This window comes from Macaca fascicularis, chromosome 13, assembly GCF_037993035.2.
Source record: "Macaca fascicularis isolate 582-1 chromosome 13, T2T-MFA8v1.1".
Taxonomy (NCBI): domain Eukaryota; kingdom Metazoa; phylum Chordata; class Mammalia; order Primates; family Cercopithecidae; genus Macaca; species Macaca fascicularis.
Window position 1 is genome coordinate 95,775,673 of NC_088387.1, and position 24,870 is coordinate 95,800,542.

General features: G+C 53.7%; 2 protein-coding genes across 19 annotated transcripts in view; one reads left to right on the plus strand and one right to left on the minus strand.

Annotated features, from left to right (window-relative positions):
- OTOF (otoferlin) overlaps positions 1 to 13,890 on the plus strand; it is a 103,304-nt gene extending 89,414 nt beyond the window's left edge. For 2 of the 4 annotated variants that reach the window (XM_005576346.5, XM_065527278.2), the window contains exons 31-47: positions 267 to 296; positions 696 to 824; positions 2,933 to 2,999; positions 3,901 to 4,037; positions 4,170 to 4,304; positions 4,553 to 4,690; positions 5,331 to 5,458; positions 5,563 to 5,733; positions 6,377 to 6,537; positions 7,306 to 7,448; positions 7,841 to 7,929; positions 9,220 to 9,318; positions 9,464 to 9,705; positions 10,400 to 10,578; positions 10,683 to 10,783; positions 11,225 to 11,422; positions 12,878 to 13,890. In XM_005576346.5, coding sequence (XP_005576403.3) covers positions 267 to 296; positions 696 to 824; positions 2,933 to 2,999; positions 3,901 to 4,037; positions 4,170 to 4,304; positions 4,553 to 4,690; positions 5,331 to 5,458; positions 5,563 to 5,733; positions 6,377 to 6,537; positions 7,306 to 7,448; positions 7,841 to 7,929; positions 9,220 to 9,318; positions 9,464 to 9,705; positions 10,400 to 10,578; positions 10,683 to 10,783; positions 11,225 to 11,405 — 2,130 coding nt within the window. In that variant the 3' untranslated portion in view covers positions 11,406 to 11,422; positions 12,878 to 13,890. The remainder of the gene's footprint in view (positions 1 to 266; positions 297 to 695; positions 825 to 2,932; positions 3,000 to 3,900; positions 4,038 to 4,169; positions 4,305 to 4,552; positions 4,691 to 5,330; positions 5,459 to 5,562; positions 5,734 to 6,376; positions 6,538 to 7,305; positions 7,449 to 7,840; positions 7,930 to 9,219; positions 9,319 to 9,463; positions 9,706 to 10,399; positions 10,579 to 10,682; positions 10,784 to 11,224; positions 11,423 to 12,877) is intronic. The other 2 variants (XM_015433903.4, XM_015433905.4) reach the window with 1 other exon arrangement.
- Positions 13,891 to 14,459: 569 nt separating this feature from the next.
- The window catches only part of DRC1 (dynein regulatory complex subunit 1), a 55,999-nt gene continuing 45,588 nt past the window's right edge, over positions 14,460 to 24,870 (minus strand). For 13 of the 15 annotated variants that reach the window (XM_074012154.1, XM_074012152.1, XM_074012156.1 and 10 more), the window contains 7 exons: positions 22,920 to 23,032; positions 21,647 to 21,736; positions 20,901 to 20,990; positions 17,689 to 17,918; positions 16,372 to 16,515; positions 15,929 to 16,031; positions 14,460 to 14,711 (listed from right to left, as the gene is read on the minus strand). In XM_074012154.1, the coding sequence (XP_073868255.1) occupies positions 14,655 to 14,711; positions 15,929 to 16,031; positions 16,372 to 16,515; positions 17,689 to 17,918; positions 20,901 to 20,990; positions 21,647 to 21,736; positions 22,920 to 23,032 (827 nt within the window). In that variant the 3' untranslated portion in view covers positions 14,460 to 14,654. Of the gene's footprint in view, positions 14,712 to 15,928; positions 16,032 to 16,371; positions 16,516 to 17,688; positions 17,919 to 20,900; positions 21,132 to 21,646; positions 21,737 to 22,919; positions 23,033 to 24,870 lie in introns of all 15 variants that reach the window. The other 2 variants (XM_074012147.1, XM_074012146.1) reach the window with 1 other exon arrangement.

Genomic DNA, 24,870 nt, shown 5'->3' on the forward strand with positions numbered 1-24,870 from the left:
CCTACAGGGAAGGGCAGAACATGGGCCAGCCTAGAACACACCCCCTTGTTCCTTTGGCCACCCAAAGAAACATCCTCACTCAGACCCTTTGCAGACTCACCAGTCAGAATGCTATTATTAAAGCAAAGTTGACCTTGAGGGCACAGGGGCTGCCAGCACACAGTAATTTCCATCTCGGCTCCTCCACACGCCCTGTATTGGGCCACTGCCTGCCACTCCAGGCCCCAGTGACTAATTCTGCCCCTGTCTCCTTGGTTCCTCTGCAGACTTCTGAAGCTGTTGTCAAAGTGGATGTGGTGAGTGTGGGGGCCATGCAGGGGCTCTGGGGTGAGAGGGTCCTGTATTGGCAACGGTGTCAGGTCAAAGGGTCCAGCATCAGGGACAGAGCCAGCCCCCGCCCCCGCATGATTGGGCCAGCACATCTCCCCCAAGATGCAGTGAAAAAGAGCTGGGTGAGTGCAGGACTCAGTGCCAGTCCTGCCTGGGCCAGTGGATCACATGGGCAGGTCATGACCCTCTGTGGCCCATGGCACCTCCTCCATTAAACAAGACCCTGCCCCTTGGACATAGGTGGCCCCACAGAGCCTTATGGAGCCCAAGGTTTCCTGTTAGCAGATGACGGAATGGGTGGAGGCCCTTGGGATTGTCCAGGCAGGAGGGGCCCATGTAGGACTCTGGACCTGGCCAACCTACAGGCTGAGGAGGAGAAGGAGAAGAAGAAGAAGAAGAAGGGCACTGCAGAGGAGCCGGAGGAGGAGGAGCCAGATGAGAGCATGCTGGACTGGTGGTCCAAGTACTTTGCCTCCATTGACACCATGAAGGAGGTGAGACCTCAGGCAGGGTGAGGGGAGGCGACCCCCTCCACACTCAGACCCTCCTGTCCAGCTTCTTTCCCACAGCCCCCGGAGCTGGGTCCCACCTCCATTCATGTGAGCTTGGGATGGCCTTGTCTCACATCCTTGAAATCCTAGCTCAGAACTCACCTTCCAAGATGATGGTCCCATCTGCCTTCCCTGGCTTAGTTTCCTTTTGTCCTCATTGACTCATTCCACAAATGCCTCTTGGGTATATGCGATGAGCCAGGCTCCATACTAGGTGCTATGGGAGCCAAAAGATGCCATACCTGCCCTGATGGGCCCCCGGTTTACTGGGCAAAATAGACATGTAAACAGAGACTTAGAGGACTATGTGATAACAAAGGCAAATCATGGCTTGGGGGAATCAGGGAAGGCGTCCAAGAAGTGACCTTTGTGAAAAAGGAGAAACATGTTCTCAGAGGCCATAAGGGAACAAATGCTTATCAGTAGTCCTTACGACTCTTCTTCATACTGTTTTATTTTACACATCTTGGTCATCGGCACGTGAATGATTCTTCCCCTGTTACACATATGTGGGTTCCATCTGTTGGCCAGATTGCAAGTCCCAGAAAGTGCATTTCTCCGCTCTCTTGTTTGTGTCCTCTGCCTGCTGCCTGCCTAGCTCAGTGCTCTGACTGGCCACCTGACCAGGAAGGGCACATGCCTGCAGTTGTGTTTCCTTAGTGGGGCTGGAGCTGATCCAGCCACATTCTCTCCCAGGCCCTTTCTGCAGCCTAAGCTGGGTGTGATATTTATTAGAGCACACATTAAGCTGCTGTAGCAAGTTAGAGTGACGTAAACAAGACAACAGTTTCTTTCTCACATAGCATCTCAGAGGGTGGGGGTTAGGCTGGTATGGTGGCTCAGTGGTGTCAAGGACTAAGATCCTGACCTCTTGTTTCTGACATCTGTAGAGTTGGAGGTGACTCAACATCATGTTCTAATTCAAGTGCACAGGAAAGGTTAAAGAGGAGAGGAGGCATATGCTTTTCTCTTTCAGGGCCCAATCCAGAAGTTGCGCATATCACTTCCACTCACATTGACCAGAATCTAGTCCCATAGCTACACTTATCTGCAAAGGAGGCTGAGAAATGTAATCTTTAGCAAAGTGACTGTGTGCCCAGCAAAACTTCTAAAAAAGCAGAACAGATCATTGAGGACAACTGGTAGTCTCTTCTCCCACCATCAAATTGGCCAGGCTGGAGCTGCAAAAGGCTGCCTGTTGTCTTGTCTCTACTCCTGCAATTTTCACAGACTGCCACCAGGTGGCGGTGGCGACTTAATTGAAACCCGGTTTCTAGTTTTCAGTAAGATTTATTCTCGTTTCCAGTAGGGTGGGGTGTGCTGAGTGAAAGAAAATATAGTACATGTTCTTACTGTTATACTTTTCTACATTAAAACAATTTATTAATACCACTAAAAGCAACATTAAAATGCACTGTATTTTTTAAGTAGAAAATATAAATATTTATTGCAAGGTATTGTTTTTTTTATTATTATTATACTTTAAGTTATAGGGTACATGTGCACAACGTGCAAGTTTGTTACATAGGTACGCATGTGCCATGTTGGTTTGCTGCACCCATTAACTGGTCATTTACAGTGGGTATTTCTCCTAATGTTATCCCTCCTCTAGCCCCCCACCCCCTGACAGGCCCCAGTGTGTGATGTTCCCCTCCCTGTGTCCAAGTGTTCTCATTGTTCAATTCCCTCCCATGAGTGAGAACATGCAGTGTTTGGTTTTCTGTCCTTGTGACAGTTTGCTCAGAATGATGGTTTCCAGCTTCATCCATGTCCCTGCAGAGGACATGAACTCATGCTTTTTTATGGCTGCATAGTATTCCATGGTGTGTATGTGCCACAGATGCATAAACCCCTAAGTACCACTAGTCACATTGTACACCTTATAAACTTCTTTAAATCAACTTAAGCAGAGCACATGGTGGATTTGAAATGCAGTGGGGAAGATTTTCTACTTCTAGTGCATTAAGACTGGTCTGGGTCCACAGTTTGGGGTCAACAGACTCCTCCCCAGGAAACCCACCTTCTCTCCTTTGCATCTCATCTTTTGGCAGCAACTTCGACAACAGGAGCCCTCTGGAATTGACTTGGAGGAGAAGGAGGAGGTGGACAACACTGAGGGTGAGCCCTGGAACCTGGAACTCTGCCTCCTCCTCCCCGCCCCGGGTAGCTGGCTCTCCTGCCCACCTCACCACCTGCTTCTCTTTCCCCTCCCGCCAGTCCTCCCAGCCTTAGTAGCCAGGGAAGCAGCATCAGTAGTCTGTGGGCTCTGAGCAAGCTAAGGCCCTTGTCTAGGGAGGCTTTTACTCTGACCAGTTCAGCACCCACGGTGATAGACAGACATTTACAGCCACAGAACATCAGAGCTGGAAGGGACCTCAGAGCTCATTCCATCCAGCATTTTCCAGACTCTTTTCCATGAAGAAAATTATGGGTGTTCTAAAAGGAACAAATTAGTTTTGGTCAAATTAGTTTAGGAAAAGCTGATTGAAACAGCTTATTCTGGTGCAGGACTTTTCAGAGCCTTTACTGTGCAAATGTTATTATACATCTCTAAAAGAAAGACACAGTGTAAAATATTTCCCCAGCTTATTGGGTCACAGTACCCTTTCTTCTAAAGCATGCCAGCAGCATCTGCACCTGTTGCTCCACTGCATGCAGTTTGGGAAATGCTAATACAGAGTGTTATTATTATGGACAAGAAGAGGGAAGCTAGTAAGGAAAGTGAGTGGGGAAGGAACTGAGTGGCAACAGGCCTCCACCCCCAAACCCATGCTCCTTCCTGCCCCTCTCTTCCAAAGGGCATGATGACAGTCTTCAGACACCTTCCCAGGCATAAACTCACTGGGGCCCCCAGCACCTCCATGAGGCGGGCATGCTAGGAAGTATTATCTGCATTTGACAGCACATGGACATCCGAGAGTTAAGTTAGTAAAGCAAATTAGCGACAGAGCTGGGTCTCCAATCCAAGCCTTCCTGCTCTGCTCATTTCTGCTCCACCTCCTTTTCTGCTTCTGGCCAGGCCTGAAGGGGTCAATGAAGGGCAAGGAGAAGGCAAGGGCTGCCAAAGAGGAGAAGAGGAAGAAAACCCAGAGCTCTGGCTCTGGCCAGGGGTCTGAGGCCCCTGAGAAGAAGAAACCTAAGATTGATGAGCTTAAGGTAAGAGCCTGGGAGCAGGTCCTTCTAGGGAGTGCGGGGGCGTTGGCGGGGTGGTGGCGGTGATCCTGCAGGTGGGGCAGGATGAAAGCCAGAAACCAAGCAGCCACCCCCCAACGGCCTGGTCTGGCTCAGGTGTACCCTAAAGAGCTGGAGTGCGAGTTCGATAACTTTGAGGACTGGCTGCACACTTTCAACCTGCTTCGGGGCAAGACTGGGGATGACGAGGATGGCTCCACTGAGGAGGAGCGCATTGTGGGACGCTTCAAGGTCAGGCCAGGAGCACGGGCCCAGCTCCTGAGTACCCCTCAGCCCTTGCCCCACCACAGGTTCTCCCACTCACCTCCCACCACTGCCCTGGTCACTCCCTCCAGAAGCCCTGGACTTTCCCATGACTCACCAGCTAAAGGGTGAAGGCCCTGCCACATCAGGGTCCAGCCCTCCTGGTGCCATTAGCTACTTCGAATGCCACCCCTGCCAGGCAAACCTACAGCCTGACCCACATTTGTCTTGCCCAGGGCTCCCTCTGCGTGTACAAAGTGCCACTCCCAGAGGACGTGTCCCGGGAAGCTGGCTACGACCCCACCTACGGCATGTTCCAGGGCATCCCCAGCAATGACCCCATCAATGTGCTGGTCCGAGTCTATGTGGTCCGGGTGAGACTCCCGTCGCTTCCCCTCCTTGCAAGTCTTTCATCCTCCCATCTGAGAGGGACCAAAGAAGCTGCATACTGGCTGGGTGCACTGGCTCACGCCTGTAATCCCAGCACTTTGGGAGGCCAAGGCAGGAGGATCACCTGAGGTCAGGAGTTCAAGACCAGCCTCGCCAACATGGTGAAACCCTGTCTCTACCAAAAATACAAAAATTAGCCAGGTGCAGTGGCACACACTTGTAATCCCAGCTACTCAGGAGACTGAGGCAGGAAAATTGCTTGAATCCAGGAGGTGGAGCTTACAGTGAGCCAAGATCACATCATTGCATTCCAACCTGGGAGACAGAGTGAGACTCTGTCTCAAAGAAAAAAAAAAAAAAAAAAGAAGAAGCTGCATACTGACAGCCCCAGACTGGGAGGCACCAGGGAAATCATTTGGTCTAGCCTTTATCTTTTCTAGAGGAGGAAATCAAGGCCCAGAGAGGGGTAGCCACTTGCCTAGGGTCACAGAGCAAGCCTCCTGACAGGTCCAGTGTTCCTGCCCCTGCCCTTCACTGTCATAGGACCCTCAGGCAGCCTGGCAGGAGCACTGAATATGAGCAGGGCATGGGAGCCTGCTCAGGCAGCCCTCCTCCCCATCCCAGGCCACGGACCTGCACCCTGCCGACATCAACGGCAAAGCTGACCCCTACATCGCCATCCGGCTAGGCAAGACCGACATCCGCGACAAGGAGAACTACATCTCCAAGCAGCTCAACCCTGTGTTTGGGAAGTAAGGCTTCTTGGTGCCCTCCCCTGCCACACCCCAACTTCTCCAACCCAGACCACCTCTCACCCTAGCCGATCCTTAAACCCTTCTAACTCCACCCCCACCAGGTCCTTTGACATCGAGGCCTCCTTCCCCATGGAATCCATGCTGACGGTGGCTGTGTATGACTGGGACCTGGTGGGCACTGATGACCTCATTGGGGAAACCAAGATCGACCTGGAAAACCGCTTCTACAGCAAGCACCGCGCCACCTGCGGCATCGCCCAGACCTACTCCACGTGTGTGGGGCGTGGGGCAGAGGGTGGGGGCAGTGTGCCTGCTTCGCCTCCACTCTAAAATGAGATTCAGATTGTGGTGATTTGAGAAGGTAGAAATATTGTGGTTTCTGTCCCAGGCCAGGCCTCTGCCCCTATAGTCCCTGGGCACAGCCTTCAGGGGACAGGACTGCAGATCCCAAAACAAGGAGAGGGCCAGTGGATTGCAGGACAGCGGAGGCAGGAAGAGGAGAGACAAGTGGGCTAGGGAAGGTGGGGGCCAGAAGAGGAGGACAGGAAGAGTCCCCGGGGGATCTGGGCCAGCTCTGCCACTTACAGGCTGTGTGACCCTGGCCAAGTCCCTTCACCTCTCTGGTTTTCAGTTTCCTCAAGGGAGTCTCTGAGGTTCCAGAGGAGTGGGCACAGTGAGGGGATGCAGTGGGGCTAGGCTGGGGACACTGATACGTGGTCGAAGGGCCAAGGCAGGAGGGTTCAGCCTCCAGCAGCCCTAGTGTCTCAGGTGAGCCTGGGGCCCAGGGCAGGAGGAATCAGACTCACTTGCTGATGAGGGCAACAGCCAGCTTTAGAGAACTGGCCACAACCGGCTGTCATCCAGGATGGCTTAGTCCTACCCAGCCCCTCCAAGCCTGTGTGTCCCCTCCCGCAGACACGGCTACAATATCTGGCGGGACCCCATGAAGCCCAGCCATATCCTGACCCGCCTCTGCAAAGACAGCAAAGTGGACGGCCCCCACTTTGGGCCCCCCGGAAGAGTGAAGGTGGCCAACCGCGTCTTCACCGGGCCCTCTGAGATTGAAGACGAGAACGGTAATGGGGCACTGGAGGGGGACGCAGCCACCTGCCCCCTCTCCAGCAGGTTTCAGAGGCCAGGAGGGGTCCACACTTCCCTGGGGAACCCCACAGCCTAGCCTGGGGTGTCCTCAGCCTAAGCCTGGGCTTAGTGACCCTCTGCTCATCACCCCAGAGCCCCGCTCCTGTGCCCCGCCTCTGTGCTTCCACTCCTCCTCCAGGGCAGCCCCACCTGCTTTCTCTCTGTCCAAATCCCAGGGAGGTAGAGAGGCTATCTGCATCCCATTCTGCAGATGAACAAGCCAAGATCCTAGTTCCAGTGACTTGCCCAAGGTCATGTGGCTCTTTAGAGGCAGAGCAAGGGCAACGGCCCAGGTCCATCCGGCTCTAATCCTTAAACTCTCCTTACTCCTCTGTCCATGAGGCACGTCCCAGAGAAGCAGAGAATCGGGAGGTGTCCGTGCTGGTATCTGATCACTGTCAGGTGTTGGGACAGGAAGTGGATTCTCCCCTCCCTGACCCCTCTCTCACAGCCCAGCAGGGCTCTCCAGTCAACTTCCCCAAGCAGAGGACCAAGGGCACAGACCTCTCTTGGCCCTGTGGGGCAGCTGAGACCCTGGGCAAGCCACTTCTCCTTCTATGCCTCAGTTTCCCCAACAGTGAAAAGGAGGTGGGGTAAACAGGTGATGGCATAGGGGCTTCTTTGTGCTCCTAAATCCCTAGTCCCAGCAAAGGTCTCCTGGTTGTGCTGAGCCATATGTGCAGCTGAGCTGCCTGTACCCACAGGTCAGAGGAAGCCCACGGACGAGCACGTGGCGCTGTCAGCCCTGAGGCACTGGGAGGACATCCCCCGCGCAGGCTGCCGCCTGGTGCCAGAGCACGTGGAGACCAGGCCGCTGCTCAACCCCGACAAGCCGGGCATCGAGCAGGTGACACTTGCATGGCCAAGACTGGGGGTCTTGGGTATTGGAGACCAGGGATTCCCAAGCTGAGTCAGTAAAGGCAGAAGCCAGGCCTCATGCTGTCCGCTGCATTCCAGAAAGCCTGGCAGGCACCTCCCCACCAAGGCCCCTCAGGGTAACTTGAATGGCAAGTGTCTTTGCTTTGAGTGAGAATTACATCAGCTCAGGCAGAGACCTAGGTTGTCTCCCTCAGAAGCTGTGATTGGCTATTGGTGACATCATAGGAATTCCTGGCATCCAAAGATGGAAACTGATGAACTGGGTCCTTGACAGAACAAAGGTTAGGAGGGAGAGGAGAGCTGATCTTCCTGGGCAGAGGGAGAAGACCCTAGGAGATCTGCCACAACCCTCTTCCTCAGGGCCGCCTGGAGCTGTGGGTGGACATGTTCCCCATGGACATGCCAGCCCCTGGGACGCCTCTGGACATCTCCCCTCGGAAGCCCAAGAAGTGAGCGCCTCAGGGCCCAATGCTACTCCCTCCCGGCCCACCCCATCACTTCCCACCACGGCCCAACCCTTCCTGTGGGAGGCTCAGGCCCAGATGGCCTTGGCCAGTTGGCATCTCTGGGGCCTGGGTGTGGCCACTGGGCCTTATAGGGGAGAAACTGATCAACCAATCAATAGAGTTTAGGGCCTGCCCTGGAGAGTCCCCATGCGCTAAGGCAGGACAATGCCTTCCACCCTGCGTCAGTGAGGGAGATGAGCCCTACACAGCACACTCCGGTGCACTGCATCTGCGTGGTCGACGCACCCATACACATGCATCTCGTGCACACACACACACGCACAGCATAGCACTCCCGTGGGCACTCACACACATGCCCACACTGACACACTCCTTCACAACACACAGAACCCCTGGGTCGTCCTCACATCCAGGCTAGTGTGATGTTCCGCCGAGTTTTCTTGAAGTGCCTGCCAGTAACGTATGCAGGAGTGAGTGCCTGGAAGAGGCAGGAGGTGGTGGCGTGAAAAGAACGCAGGTTTCCCATCCGTAAAGCGGCAGATTCGAGTCCAGCTGCCAGACAGTGACTGGATTCTGGGACGGCTTCAGGGATGGAGGAAGCCACACAGGGTCCCACTCTTGTTTCCATTCTCCTGTGTTGCTATCTTGAAATTCTTTGTGACAAGTGGCCCTGCATTTCCATTTGGCGCTGGCCCCGGCAAATCATGCAGCCAATTCTGCCAGGAATGTCCTGGAAACCTGAGGCCATGAGTCGGCTGTTCAGGGCCTGTCATTAGGGAGCACCCAACCCGCTGGGCCACTCTGGGCTCGCGGCCCCGTCTGCAATCCCAGGAGAGCCAGGCTCGGATCAATTTTTAGTGAATGACTCAGCCTCACTGTTAATAATTGAAATGAACTACATCATTCATAATGACAATTAAACCTTGAGGGGAAAATCCTCTTTGGGGACAAGGACATACAGCTTCCATGGGCTTCCATTGCTGGCTACTGGGCTTAAATGCAGACTTCTCTTGGAACTAGCATCTGAGACAGAGGCTGGCTTCCCGCCCCCTGCCCCACGCCACCCCCACCGCCCACAGCCATGTGCCTGGTGGGCCCTCTCACTCATGCCTCTGCTTCCCCCACCCCGAACCACTCTAGCCCCAGCCTGGCCCAGGCCCCGTGCTGACCCCAAGTCTCCAGGGCTCCTCTCTACCTGCCCCATCCCAGCCCTGGCACCCTGGCATAACCCCCACCCGGGTCTGCTAACCAGCTCTCTCTCCCTGGGCCCAGGTACGAGCTGCGGGTCATCATCTGGAACACGGATGAGGTGGTCTTGGAGGACGACGACTTCTTCACAGGGGAGAAGTCCAGTGACATCTTCGTGAGGGGGTGAGTGAGCAGTCCCTGCATGAGAGGGACTGAGCCGGGCAGGCCCTGCTTCCCGGGGGGCAGGAAAGGAGGCAGAGGGAAGGTGGCTGTGGGTGGGAGAGGTCCCACTGGCCTGGCTGCAGGTCTGGAGATGTGGCGCCCACAGGTGGCTGAAGGGCCAGCAGGAGGACAAGCAGGACACAGACGTCCACTACCACTCCCTCACTGGCGAGGGCAACTTCAACTGGCGCTACCTGTTCCCCTTCGACTACCTGGCAGCGGAGGAGAGGATCGTCATCTCCAAGAAGGAGTCCATGTTCTCCTGGGATGAGACCGAGTACAAGATCCCCGCGCGGCTCACCCTGCAGATCTGGGATGCGGACCACTTCTCTGCCGACGACTTCCTGGGTGCATAGCAGGGCAGGGATGGGGGCTCAGAATCCAGAACTGAGGAGGGGCAGGGGCTGGGGAGGCAAGGACAGGGAGAGCCCCGCCCTGGGGGGACAAGGACAGGGAGAGCCCCGCCCCGGGGGGACAAGGCGTTATTGCTTCCGGCCTGTCAGAGCCAGGGATGTCTGACGGGGTTCCGCCCCCAAGGACCCACCTAACCGTCCCCAGGCAGATGTCCTTAGTATCATAACCAGGCTGACCACAAGCTTTGGACACACCAAGGAGGGGGCAGTCAGTGCTGATGGGGGAGGGGAGAGGCTCCCTAAGGGAGTCGGGAAACCTCCCTGGGCCTCAGGTTGCTTCTCTGTAAAGCAGGGATTCCCCCTAAAACTCTAATCTGCATCTGCAAGCTTGTGGGATTAGCAGGACTTTGATAGAATGGATGTGTGGCAGGGAGTGGCAGGGGAGACCCCAGGAGAGACCCTCTGGGGTGAAAGAAGGACCTGAGTAAAGCGTGGGGGCTGGGGCTGCCCAGCAAGCCCACGAGGACACCTGCATTGAGGCCAGTTGCTGGGAGTGAGGCAGGAGGATGAGATTTGGGCTCCTGGAGGTCTGCACTCAGCAACCAAGGGAACGAGGAGCCCAGACCCCCACTCCCACCCCACCCCACCCCAGCCCTGTTCACTCAGAGCTGACACTGAGGTCGCCACAGGGGCCATTGAGCTGGACCTGAACCGGTTCCCGCGGGGCGCAAAGACAGCCAAGCAGTGCACCATGGAGATGGCCACCGGTGAGGTGGACGTGCCCCTGGTGTCCATCTTCAAGCAAAAGCGCGTCAAAGGCTGGTGGCCCCTCCTGGCCCGCAATGAGAACGATGAGTTTGAGCTCACGGTGCGCACCCCCTCCTGCTCGGGCAGTAGGCAGGGCTGGGCCCAGCTGGGGTGCCAAGGGCCCAGCACGTGACTTGGACACTGGAACCTGTCTGTCCTCTGCAGGGTAAGGTGGAAGCTGAGTTGCATTTACTGACAGCAGAGGAGGCAGAGAAGAACCCAGTGGGCCTGGCCCGCAATGAACCTGACCCCCTAGAGAAACCCAAGTGAGTGCCCTGCCTGCCCAGCCCCTCCCCACTCTGGTTCTTGGAGGCACTGGAACAGGAAGGAGACACTCCTCAGACACCCCATCTCTTCCTGGGCCACAGCCTCATTACAGGGGAGCCTCCTCCCTGCTCTCTGCTGGCCCTGAATCCCGCAACGTCCCTTTGAACCAGAGGATGGGCTAGGAGTACTGGAGAGCAGGACCTTTCCTGGGAAAGGCCCCATTTAGCAGAGATAAACTACACTCTTCCCTTCCTAGCTTTTGCAGAAGAGCCAGCTCCAGTGGTGGCCTCTGGGGCCTCGGCCAGCCTTGATGGCCAGAGGGATGCCTAGAACTGCACACACAGCCCAGGGCAGCTTCCCTCTTGGTCAGGGCCCCTCGCTACACCCAACCCCTTCTCCTCCCTGTCCCTCCTCTGCACTCTCTACCCTTCATGCTCCAGCCGGCCCGACACAAGCTTCATCTGGTTCCTGAACCCTCTCAAGTCGGCTCGCTACTTCTTATGGCACACGTATCGCTGGCTGCTCCTCAAACTGCTGCTGCTCCTGCTGCTGCTCCTCCTCCTCGCCCTGTTCCTCTACTCTGTGCCTGGCTACCTGGTCAAGAAGATCCTCGGGGCCTGAGCCCAGCGGCCTCCTGGGTCTGATACTTCTCACTTCTTCCTCTGGACCAAGGGCTAGGCAGGCGCGCGCACACACACACACATACACGCACACATCCACAAACACAAATGTGCATACATATGCACACACACACAAGCATATATGCACACACGTGCCACACACAAGTGCATACACATGCACTCAAGCACACACAGGCACACACTTAAGCCCAAACATGCACAGCAACTTTCAGTTTTCATGACAGAATAGACTCTCAGAACTAGAAATGACTATTTTACACTTTCCCATATTAAGCCAGAGAGGTGAAGTAGCTTGCTCAAGGTCACCCAGCAAATTAGGGTAGAGCCGGGACTCAAGCCAAGGTTTCCAAATTGCCAATCCTGTGTTCTTTGCACACCACCTCTGCTCCCAGCCACGTTTCTCCCAGACTCTAGTCCAATTTCATTGGCAGAAAGAAGCTGAGCTATGGACAGAGAAAAGGGAAGGGTGTGGCCAGGGTTAGCCAACAGGTCTGGAAATGGCTCTCACCAGTGTGTGACCTCCCAGTCCAGGGCTGTTTTCTGCCCTTCGGAATCATAGTTCCATTCAGCTCAAACATTTCATAGCCACCATGGCCTGAACACCCACTGCAGGTGCTTAGAGTTCCCCAGGCACTGGCTCACTGTGCCATTGCACCAACCCCAGGAGGTAGGTACTGCTTGTAACCCCATTTTATACATGAAGAAGCCGAGGTTGATAGAGGTGCCTAACTGACCTGTGAAAACCATTCAAAACCAGGCGCTCTGCACCCAAGCCCCAGCTCTGTGTCCCCACCAATACTGAGCTCAGCTCTGGGGCTGCACGCCATGTCCTCTGGGAGGCAGTAGTTTGAAAAGGCATATTCAGTACTTTCACTCTGTATCTTGACATTTTACCAAACCTATTGTTTTTATAACACAAAAGACAGATAGTGAGGCTGGCTAGGTGCTTCTCGGCTGGCAGGCTCTGCGGAAGGTGGAGTGGGTCTGCACCCTGACAGTGGGAAGGTCGGTGAGGGCGGCTTGTGCCCCACAGGGGCCGCTCAGACCCTCAGCAGGGCCCGGTGGGAGCAGCCATTTACGTCCATCAGAAAGGAAGAGGTTGCGAAACACCGGTCTCACGAGGACATGGGGCAGCACATAGAACGAGCTAACCACAGGAGCTTGCTAACGATGAGAACTGCCTGCAGGGCCAAGGCTGCCCCATGCTGCAAGTAGTTCCCATCAAGGCCTTGGGAGCAGATTCCAGCTCCAAAGGTCCTGCAGAGAGGATAGAGTTTTGTAAGCAGCAAGTCAGGTACTTAGAAATGGGTTCAAACCCTGCCTCCAGCATTCACTGCTTTTGGGGCTGGGGCCATGACAGGGCTTTTGGGGGTCCAGAAGGACAGAGGATGGGGTGCACTGGGAGGCAGCTCCTGCCCACTGGCTGACCGGCTCCTCTCTTCCACTTCCCAGCCGGCCCGACACAGCCTTCGTCTGGTTCCTCAACCCTCTCAAGTCCATCAAGTACCTCATCTGCACCCGGTACAAGTGGCTCATCATCAAGATTGTGCTGGCGCTGCTGGGGCTGCTCATGTTGGGCCTCTTCCTCTACAGCCTCCCTGGCTACATGGTCAAAAAGCTCCTTGGGGCATGAAGGCCGCCAGCTCCCGCTAGCCACTCCCTGGCCCTGCCACATTTCCTTGCAGTGGCTTGGACTCTTTCCCATCTCCCCTGGGCAGCCTGAGGAGCCCAGTGTCCACTCTTCATGCCTTGGGCCCAGAGCCTGCCTCCTGTTTGTGGGGCCGCCTGTCCTCACTGCCCCAGGCTGCGGCTTGCCCAGTCCTGCCCCTCTGACCCCTGCCTGTGGGCTGGGGAGCCTTGGATGGGGTGGGAACCTGGAATGGGTCTATCTTGCCCCATCTGGCTGAGGCACCACACTTCTTCAGGCCCAGGCTCCAGAGGAAGCCTCCTGAAACCTTCCCCAGGTCTTCCAAGTACAGGATTGAAGCTTTAGTGAAATTAACCAAGGACCAGGGGTCAGTACCCAGAGCTTTGAAAAGAATGAACGAGCAAAAGGTATCCCCGCCGTGTCCCCTTCAGATAGCACTGGTCTTTGATCCGCAACAGGGGCCAGACCCTGTCCACAAGTCCCAGGGTGGCTGTGCTGTCACTGCTGGGCTCCACTTGGCTCCTCTCGCTTCCCATGGCGTTGCCTGTCCTGCCTGTGCATTTCCATAGCTTCCAGAGCTTCCTCTGCCCCAGCCAGTGCCCCCAAGCCCAGCTGAGGAGCTGTGAGGAGCAGCAGAGGGGACTCCCCATCCTGGGCACACCCTGCCCTCCCACCCCTGCCCCCCTTGCCCTTCCAGCCCTTTCAGCTGCAGCTGGGAGCTGGCCCATCAAGTGCTGCCCCTGCCTGTGTCTGGGTTTCTGTTGGCTGTTTTTCTTGAGTGGTGATTTTTCTCTAAATAAAAGAAGTCAAGCACTGAGCTGACAGGTCTGCACTGGTCAAGTCGAGAGGAGGAGCCGCAGGTGCGGGACAGAGGCAGCAGTTCTCTAGGCTGGTGGATTCCGCACCAGCAGGGCTCCCGTGGCCTTTCCCCTTCAAGTGACCTCTGATGGCCCAGGGTTCAAAGCAGATCTCGGGCACAGGGCTGCCCACCCAGGCTGCCCACAGGAGGAGTCTTACACTATACCCCAAAGGTTACACCAGCCTGGGCCCAGGGGCCCCCAAAGCACCAAAAGAATCCTTCAGGTCTGGGGCCAGTCTGAAGACTGAAGACTCCACAAGGGCCCAAAAGCTCCAGCCGCCACCCATGGAAACCAGCTTCCCCTGAAAGCAAGAAAGGAGCCCCACGCCACTGGCCTCAGCCTCTGACTCACTCCACAATCTCAGCCTGGGGCAAAGTCCCCTCATGACACAGAGGTAGGGGCAAGGGCCTGGTCTTGCTAGACCTGCCCTCTTTAAAGAGATTCAGTCACAACTTTTAAAAGGCTTAATCATAGTGCAGGACACAGGTAACTCCTCTGGCTCCTTATTTCAATAGGATTCAGCCACAACTTTTAAAAGGCTTTAATCATAATGCAGGACACAGGTAACTCCTCTGGCTCCTTATTTCGACAGGCTATAAAGACAGCCCTGGAAAATCCAGAGAGCCGGCCCAGGTGCGTCCCAGTGGGTGATATGAGCTGGCTCCCGCATAGACACCAGCATCAGGCCAGCCCTAACACATCAGTCTTTGGAGTTCCAGCTCTATTTTGTGGGTACCCGCAACACCTGAGTGGGAGGAACTTGCAGTTCCGAGTTGATCTGGAAAAGGAAGGGTGAAGGTCATTAAATTTTCCCCAGGGCCCTCCTTCCTTTGCCACCCCTGCGAGCCACGCTGGCTCTCCCATGGGCCTCCGAAGCCCTGCATGCATCTCCTCTCCAAAGCTGAGAGACGCTGAGCACCCACAGGCTGCCTTCCTGCAGGAGACATGCCTGAGCCTTCTTGCTCAGCTTCTGCTCCAGCTGTGACCTCTGGTAGCGTTCTTCATCTCCCACCCATCCATTCTCTGCAATCTTCCCCTTTCCTCTCTCCATGCACCCATGCCATCCCCAGTCTAGCCTGCGCCACCTCTTCCTCCCCAAGCCTCTTGTACACAGTAGCATCTGTGGAAGCAGGAACCATACTGTCCAGAATGTCTGGGTCCTGTCACAGGCCAAGGGTCATTATGAGGCCAAGGCTCACTACAACATCCCCCTTTCAGCTGTTGCCTGGGACCTGGGACTGTGCTGGGGCCACACAGTCCCTGTGGCTGGACTTGGAGCTGGCCTCAGTCACCTCACACGTGTGCAACTAACAGCTGTGTCATGACCTTCCTGGCCTACAGCCCCAGCCGCAGGCACCTCCACCACAGAGCAGGAAATGTTAGCAATGGAATTTTTCCTTCCTCCTCTTGCCAGGCCATGGGGAAGTTGCCCACAACTATTGTGGGGGTGGGCACAGATGGGGACCAGGGAATATCTGCCCCAGCAGAGCCTCCTCCCTCATGCGAGGACGACCCTCCAGTCACATCCCAGGCAGGGAACCTGGGCTGGCGGGTGGAAAGAGCCCAGGCTCTGGATGAGTTGCAAACTCTCCAAGTTGTGATTGTCCTTTCTGTGAAATGAGGAGCATCGTTTCCGCCCTGTCCACCTCACACAGCGGGTGTGAGGATGGAAGAAAGCACAGCTGGAGGCTCTGTAGCTGGGGAGCTGCTCCTGGCTGTGGCACTGCTTCACACAGAGTGGTCCCAGCAGGCCACTGGCACCAGAAACCACGGTATCAGACACTGTCACACCTGAGCTGTCCTGGAGGAGACTTCAGGCAAGATCTACTCCTTTAGCCAGTAATTGTCTCAAGGTGTCACTGTTGATTTTTTACATCACGTCGCAAAGCTCCCTTGCCTCTGGGCGGGAGGGGACTCCTCATTCCCTAATCCCAGCTCCAGTCCCCCCGCCCCACCCATCTCCTGCCACCCCTCGTTGGAAGGCCCGCTGCCCACCTTGGAGTTCAGATACTGCTGCAGCAGCGCCTGCAGCTCTGTGTTCCGCTGCTCCAGAGAACTGTTTTCCAGCAGCAGCTTGGCCCTCTGGGTCAAGACAATGCTTTGGACAAAAAAATCAGTTAGAGGCTCACTGAATCCTCCATCCTCTGCCAAGTAGGGGCCAGGGTCTTGGTGTTTCTGCTTTGGCTGCAGGTGGAGGGAGACTCCAGAAGCTACACGCTTCACCCAGCCGACAGGTGAGCCAGGTTAGCAGGAACAGAACAGGCAGGCCAGGGCCCAAGAGCCAACCGCCCCACATGATCCACCGACACAGGAATTGCCAAGGGCAGCTCTTCCCTCCCAGGTTCGGTGGGACAGGGGGGCAGCAAACACGGCTGCTCCCAGCAACCGTTCCTCACCTGCCCACCAGCACCCTCCTGCTCCATGACATGCACACTTACTGGTACTTCTCCAAGGCTGTGTAGAGGGCATCCCAGAGGTTCTGCTTGGAGGAAGGGATTACCGTGGTCAGGGCCTGCCAGTACTCTGAGTCCTTGGAGTTGTTGCGCATATTCTTCTGCACTCTTGGCGGGGCCCGCGAGTCCCTGAAGGCCAACAACACTGTGACTGTCATGTCCATTGGGTACTACCCAGGCCCCCAAGCAGTGCCAGTCACAGGCCTACTGCTTTCCCACCTGTCACCTTCCCACTCAACAGTCCAAGTTTATTAGATGGTGGCAGGTTCTCAGAAAGGACACAGTTTATTAGATGGTGGCAGGTTCTCAGAAAGGACACAGTTTATTAGATGGTGGCAGGTTCTCAGAAAGGACACATGCTTATCGTCAGCGTTCCTGCCTCGGTACCACCGGTACCTTCGTGAGGGCATGATCAGTGCTTCATCCACCCCTCTCTCTCCCAGTCAGTTTACCTCACTGCTTTACAGCTCATCGCTGTGCCCGTCTCTTGCACCAGCGCATCCAAAACAGTACTGGAATTCAGTCATGGCCTCTCCATCCCGCCATGACAGCCTTTATCTGGAGGATCCCCACCTCCCACCTGGACAAGCCTCCTGATGCTCTCCCTGTATCTGGCTTCGCCCCTTCCCTGCCGCCACAATGATCTCTCTAAAATACAAGGCTAATCATGGCTCTTCAGCTGCTTCAAATCCTTTTCTGGCTCCCACCACCAACGGGTAAAGACAAAGATCTTGGGCACATTGGGCAAGGCTCTCCAACACCTGGCTGGCTCCCCACCCACCAGTGCCACCTCCCAGGCCCTTGACCCACCAGCCACACTTCCTGTGATGATTCTTGAACAGACCTGACCTTCCCCATGCTGCCATTTCCTGAAATGCCCTTACCTCCATTTTATCTGCCTGGGAACACCCAGTTCCGGTGCCATTTCCTCCCAAAACCCTCTCTGACGTGCCAAATGGAAATGGCCATTTCCTCCTCTGAACAACGGTGCACCTTGAATGTGCTTTGACCATTGCTCTGATCACAAGGCAGTGTCCCCACAGTGCTTACACATGGCAGCCTTCAATGCATGTCTGCTGAATGAATGATGAGTGAAAAAAGCACAAATCACTACTACGCCCTATTGCTTTCCTGACTCTGTCCAGTGATTGGTTGCCCTAGCCTGCCTTCAGATAGCCCTGTCCTTAGTCCTCGTATCTTGCCCAGCGCACTCTTCTCCACTCACTGACTCTGCCTGGCTCCCCAGCCCACCCAGCTCCCCTGGCTCTGGTCTCAGGCAAGCCTTCCAGCCCCGCAGCCCACCTAGGCTTCTTCAGACCCATGACAAAGGCCTCCAGAATCTTGAGGACATCATTGGGGTGGATGTCCCAGGGGGAGGGTGGGGTCTCCTCCTCTTCCTCCTTCTCCCCTTCCACCAGGCTTTCTTCCTTTGCTCCCTCCATCTCCGTCTGCTCTGCCAGCTCCAATTCTGACCCCATGCTTGTCTCCTCCATGCTCGCCTTCTCCATGCTCGCCTGACTGCAGGACTTGATCTGGAGAAAGATGCAAGGACAACTGTGGGCTGGGGACACACGAGCATGAGCATGGAGAGAGAGGCAGGGAGAAGAAAAACCAGAAAAGTTTACGGAAAGTGACAGAAAGCTTTCCCAGGGAGACATTTACACAGGGATAGAAACAGGAGAAAGCGTGGGGAGAAGGGGGATGGGATGGGGAGAGGCACTAGGAGGCTATGAGACAATGGAAAGGTTCTGTTTCTAAATCCGGTCTCCTAGGTGCTCATCTTATTGACATTCATAAAACTTACATGTTATAAATTTCCTTTTGAATCATAATGCAAATTAAATTTTTGTTTTAATTGTTAAATTTAAAAGGTCGTCCTCCTTCTCCTATCTTGCAGTTCATGCAATTGACCTCCCACAGGCAAATGAATGCTATCAAGTTGCCTATGGTTCCTTCCAAGGAAATAGTATCTCTATGTAATGTCTATATATAAATACATGTGCATACCTTTCCATATATACTTCTCCTTTTCGTTTTGACATCAATGATACTATACTACACATGGAGTTCTGTAGTTTGCTTTTTCACATACCAGTAAACCTTAGATATCTTTTCATGTGAATACAAAAAGAACTTTGGTTTTTCCCACAGTTTTATAGTACCCCATCATGTAGATGTACCACATATTATTAAATAGATTCCTCAACGATGGACATTTAGGTTGTTTTGAATCTTCTGCCATTTCAAACAATGCTACAGTGAATCAGCTACAATAAATACACCATTTCAACTGTACTGAGATATATCTAGAGAATAAAATCCTAGAAGAAGAATTTCAGAGGCCAAGATGGGCAGATCATTTGAGGTCAGGAGTTCGAGACCAGCCTGGCCAACATGGTGAAACCACATCTCCACTAAAAATACAAAAATTAGCCGGGCATGGTGGCAGGTGCCTGTAATCAATCCCAGCTACTGGGGAGGCTGAGGCAGGAGAATGGCTTGAACCTGGGAGATGGAGGTTGTAGTGAGCCAAGATCATGCTACTGCACTCCAGCTTGGGCAACAGAGCAAGACTGTGTCGCCAAAAAAAAGAAAAAAGAGAAGAAGAAGAATTTCAGAGCAAAGTGTATATAGTTTTGTAATTGATACTGCCAAACTGTCCTCAATGGAGGTTACAATTTATACTCCTACCAGTAACTTATGAGTGTACATGTTTTCTACACCTCAGTCATCACTATGTTATACTTGCTGTGTTATCAAGCTTTTTTTTTTTTTTTTTTTTTGCCAACATAACAGGTTGGCAAAATGGAATTCAGGCATTTTAATTTGCATTTCTCTTATTACACGGAAGGCTGATTATCTTTTCATATGTTTAAGAGTTACCTGTATTGCCTCTTCTAGGAGTTGTTCATTCATATTTGTTATCTGTTCCTTGAGTTCTTGGTCTTTTTCTTATTGATTTCTGAGAGCTCTTTATATATTAAGGAAATGAGGCCTTAACTATGATACAAGTTGAAAATATTTCTCTGCAACTTGTCATTCATCTCTTAACTTTGCTTATGATGATTTTTGCCCTACAGAATTGTTTTTAAATTCTGGCATCAAATATAGCTTTTATTCCCTTTATGGCTTTGGCTTTGTGGTTTTGTCCATTCTGCCAACTCTTTTTTTTTTCTCTTTTTTTTTCTTAGAGACAGTGTCTCACACTGTCACCCAGGCTGAAGTGCAGTGGTGCAATCATAGCTCACTGCAGCCTGAACTTCATCATGGCTCACTGCAGCCTCAACCTCCTGGGCTAAATTGAGCCTCCCAAGTAGCTGGAACTATAGGCATGAGCCACTGCGCCTAGCCCAGCCAACTCTTTTTAGAGGCATGTTAGGATACTCAGCTTTGGGCTAGCAGTACTAAAAACATTTTTCATTCACATTTTTCTTTTTCTTTTTTTTTTCTTTTTTTTTTTTGAGATGGAGTCTCGCCCTGTTGCCCATGCCAGAGTGCAGTGGCACGATCTCAGCTCACTGCAATCTCCGCCTCCAGGGTTCATGCCATTCTCCTGCCTCAGTGTCCTGAGTAGCTGGGACTACAGGCGCCCGCCACCATGCCGTGCTAATTTTTTTGTACTTTTAGTAGAGACAGGGTTTCACCGTGTTAGCCAGGATGGTCTCGATCTCCTGACCTCGTGATCTGCCCGCCTCAGCCTCCCAAAGTGCTGCGATTACAGGCTTGAGCCACCACGCCTGGCCCACATTTTTCATTTTTAAATTAAAACGTTATACAACTTTTAATATGGCAATTTCTTTAAAATAGTTAATATTTGATTCACCTTCTGAAATCAATTACAATCAATATATGTAGGACGAATGGGCCCTGCCTTGCGGGAAAGTGTTAAGGATCAAAATATTCAGAACCAGGTGGGCTCTGCTCTTACAGTGGCTGAGACCTGGTTGTGAGGGAGGGTGCAGGAAAAGATTCCTTGGGCCTCAGTGTAAGAACAGCATCTCACCCCCAAGCCATTCTTCCCTTTACAAAGAGACAAATTGATAAACAATAAGGAAAATGCTAAGTTAGCTATACCTGACATAAAAGCACTGCTGTGTCTCCAGAAGTACTACTCAAAGGCAGTACCATGCTCTGGGGGCTTTGGGAGAATTGAAAATGCAGGGACATGGGTGAAGCTGGAAACCATCATTCTCAGCAAACGACCACAAGATGAGAAAACCAAACACCGCATGTTCTCATTCATACGTGGGAGTTGAACAATGAGAACACATGGACACAGGGAGGGGACACACACACCGGGGCCTGTCAGTGGGTCGGGGGCGGGGAGGGATAACATTAGGAGAAATACCTAATGTAGGTGGTGGGTTGATGGGTGCAGCAAACCACTAGGGCATGTGTATCCCTATGTAACAAACCTGCATGTTCTGCACATGTATCCCAGAACTTAAAGTATAATTAAATAAATAAATGAATAAATAAATAAAATGCTTTCTTCTCTTTGCACCTTGCCTTACCTGGAGACTGGAAGATAAACGGTGAGCTCGATATTTAAGGAAGAAGTTCACCAGTTTATACAAGTCATCTTCACTTTCAATTCCAAGGGCCTGGGGCAAAAAACAGGATGGTTGCTCAAACACCCCATCAAAGAGGCCACGGGCTTGGGCAGCTGATGGATGCTCAGCTCCTAAGAGCAGGAGGCTTGGCTTATGGAGGGCATTCATCCAGCGCTGGGAAGCGACTGTGAACTTGGGGACACACACATCAGAACACACAGAAACAATGCTCATAGAGCCAGGAACTGCTCCATATGGATCCCTGGCTGTGAGGGTACCAAGTGGGGCTGCACCAGATCTGAGTTTGGGGGTGTCGGGGAGACCAGATCTGAGTTTGGGGGTGTCGGGGAGACCAGATCTGAGTTTGGGGGTGTCGGGGAGACCAGATCTGGGTTTGGGGGTGTCGGGGAGACCAGATCTGAGTTTGGGGGTGTCGGGGAGACCAGATCTGAGTTTGGGGGTGTCAGGGAGAACCTACAACCTGAGAGGAAGATGCTAGTAGAGGAAGGGGCAGGGGTGGGAGACACAGCAGCGAGTCTGAGGCCAATGTGTTGTGTGGAGAGCAGGTTAAGGGAAGGATGTGACAGGGAGCAGGGGAAGCCCCGGGAGACCCTCATCCACTGCCAGGGTTGAGGCAATGGCAGGGCCATCTGAGAACACAGCTGGCTTCAGCCCTGCCCGTGTCCTCCCAGCCCCGTGGGACTCACGGAGAAGATGGCGTCCAGCCTCAACAAATAGCATTCATTCTGCTCCAGGGGCAGGAGAAGGCTCAGCAGCTTGCTCTCTATGAGGAACCCCTGGGGAGAAGGAAGAAGGCATCTTCTGTCGGGGAAACGATTCAGGAGCGAGCCCCAGGGTCTGCAGCTGCCCCCTGTGTAACACTCCAGGGACCATGCCATGGAGCAGACACACAGGGATGGGAGCCAGCAGTGGGCCCCAGCAAAGCCGCCTCAGGGTGCCCATCAGCACCCCCCTCCCCAGGGAGCAAGGCCAGGGACAAGCAAGGCCAGGGACAAAGCCCATCCTCACCACAGACTTAGCTTTTCCCACCCAGAAGGGCACCAACCCACTTCACCCACAAGCCACTGGGAAAACTCCTGAGGCCCCCACCACAGTCCAAAGCTGACCCAGTCACAGGCTCCTGCTTCACTCATAGTCTTGTCCCCAAATATCTACAGAACACAGCAGCAGGCCAGGGAGGCACGGAGGGCAGTGGGCACCCCAAACCAAAACACGGCACACATGCGGTGGAGGGGAGAGGGCGGCTGAGCAGACACGGCGCCTGCTCTGAGCTGGGATGCCTGGGGGAGGGCTCCATGGGTCTCTGCATCCAGCTGCAGGTTGAGAGGGCAGAACCTGCCACCTGACCCCTTCAGCAGCAGCTGCCCTCAGTGGCAGGAGCCAGCCAAAGGCAACTGCCCCCACTATCCCAAAAGAAGACCCACTTCAGAACCATAAGATCCAAACCAACACTGCCCATGTTTGATCAAAACCCGACTTCCAGCTGAACCAGCTCAATACAGCTTTTACTCTAAGTCTAACCATATTTGCTAATACACAATGCAAACATCCAAATCCTAACATACCCAGAGTAGCCCCCAACACGAGCGCCTGAGAAGGGCCATGTCAGTATGGCCACGTCACTTAGCAAGTTGGTTCATGGAGGTGAGCTGGTGCCACTTCTGTCTCAGAAGCAGCATCATTTTAAGCTGGCAGGAGCCCTCCAGCTGGCCTGAACTGTGCCATGCTGACCAACCAGGGTTAGACCCATTTTCCAGCTGGGCCAGCTCAGAGGCAAGCCCTCTGTGAACTGGCCCTGAAGTCCAGGGGCCACCCCAACTCTGCTCCTCAGGCCCCAACCCTGGGCTTGGCCAGGGAAGGACCGGCCCGCTCCTGACTCCAGGCTAGCACTGGCCCGGCAGAGGCCTCGGAAGCTGCACCCCCCGCGAGTGCCTCTGCTGCAGCCCCGCCTGGCCTCACCGACTCGTCACACAGGAGCATCAGGATCTTCTTGGTGGTTTTTTCAGAAATTTGCTTCGGCAGGTCCAGGTAGGACTCTGGTTCCGAGGCAGCCTCTTCTGCCTCCTCCTCTTCTGCAGACAGGTCAGGGGGAGGAGAGAGAGAGAGAAAAAGAAGAAGATTTCTGGACCTAGCTGACTCTGAGAAACAGTCAGATGGCTTTCTCTGAAAAAATGTACCTCTCAAAAAGCCTCTGTGAGGCATTCTCACAGTCTCTTTATGATGAAAAAAGCCTATTACGTAGGGGGAAGGAGGGCTGGGGGATCGGAATCAGAGACTACCTGGAGAACTCGGCCATTCCCAGCCAGCCTGTAATGCCCTACTTTTCCAAAATGCATCTGCCTGGAAACATCATACTCAAAATCCAGCCATGAACCAGGGAGTGGGAGGGAGAGTGTGAGACCGTTTATTCTTATTTCAGAGATGATCTAGCAAGTGGTTCTATGGTTTCTAAACCTGCGACAGATTAGATAGAAGCAGCCAACTCAAAGCAGGGGTGGGTGGCTGTGCACATTCACAGATAAATTTTTTTTTTTTTTGAGACGGAGACTTGCTCTGTCACCCAGGCTGGAATGCAGTGGCGCAATCTCAGCTCACTGCAACCTCCGCCTCCCAGGTTCAAGCGATTCTCCTGCCTCAGCCTCCCGAGTAGCTGGGATTACAGATGCCTGCCGTGACACCAGCTAATTTTTATGTTTTTAGTAGAGACAGGGTTTCACCATGTTGGTCAGGCTGGTCTCGAACTCCTGACCTCATGATCCTCCCATCTTGGCCTCCCAAAGTGCTGGGATTACAGATGTGAGCCATTGTGCCCAGCCTATTTTTATTTTTTTAATTATTATTATTATTATTATTATTATTTTTGAGATAGAAGCTCACTCTGTTGTTCAACCTGGAGTGCAGTGGTGCAATCTTGGCTCACTACAAACTCCACCTCCTGGGTTCAAGCGATTCTCCTGCCTCAGCCTCCCGAGTAGCCGAGATTACAGGCGCACGCCATGACTGGCTAATTTTTTGTATTTTTAGTACAGATGGGGCTTTGCCATGTTGGCCAGGCTGGTCTCGAATTCCTGACCTCAGATGATCCGCCTGCCTTGGCCTCCCAAAGTGCTGGGATTACAGGGGTGAGAAATCCTATACTCTCGGCTCTGTCCACTGAAAAGGCCTAGAAACAACGGCCAATCCAAAACAATGAGCACCCAGCAGCCACAGTGTGGTTTCTAAATACCATTCCCTGGGCAGGCATGGTGGCTCATGCCTGTAATCCCAGCACTCTGGGAAGGAATCGCTTGAGCCTAGGAGTTTGAGACCAGCCTGGGCAACATGGCAAATCCCTGTCTCTACAAAAATTACAAAAATTAGCTGGCCATGGTGGCATGAGTCTTTGGTCCCAGCTACTCGGGAGGCAGAAGTGGGAGGATTGCTGAAGCCTGAGAGGCAGAGGTTGCGGTGAGCCAAGATCCCACCAATGCACTCCAGCTTGGGTGACAGAGTGAGACCATCTAAAAAAAAAAAAAAAAAAATCCCTGTTAAAAAGGACCAGGGGATCCTTGGAGAAATGACTGATTCCAGACTTGAGGCAGGTAAAGTATAATGTGTGCCTTGAACACCTGGTCATCCTGGAAAGCCAGGACGCTATTAAACAAAAAACTACTAGGGCTGGCCAAGTGCAGTGGCTCACACTTATAATCCCAGCATTTTGGGAGGCTGAGGTGGGGGGATCAGGAGGTCAGGAGATGGAGACCATCCTGGTCAATATGGTGAAACCCCATCTCTACTGAAAATACACAAAATTAGCCAGGTGTGGCAGTGCACACCTGTAGTCCCAGCTACTCGGGAGGCTGAGGCAGGGGAATTGCTTGAACCCGGGAGGCAGAGGTCTCAGTGAGCCGAGACCGCGCCACTGACCTCC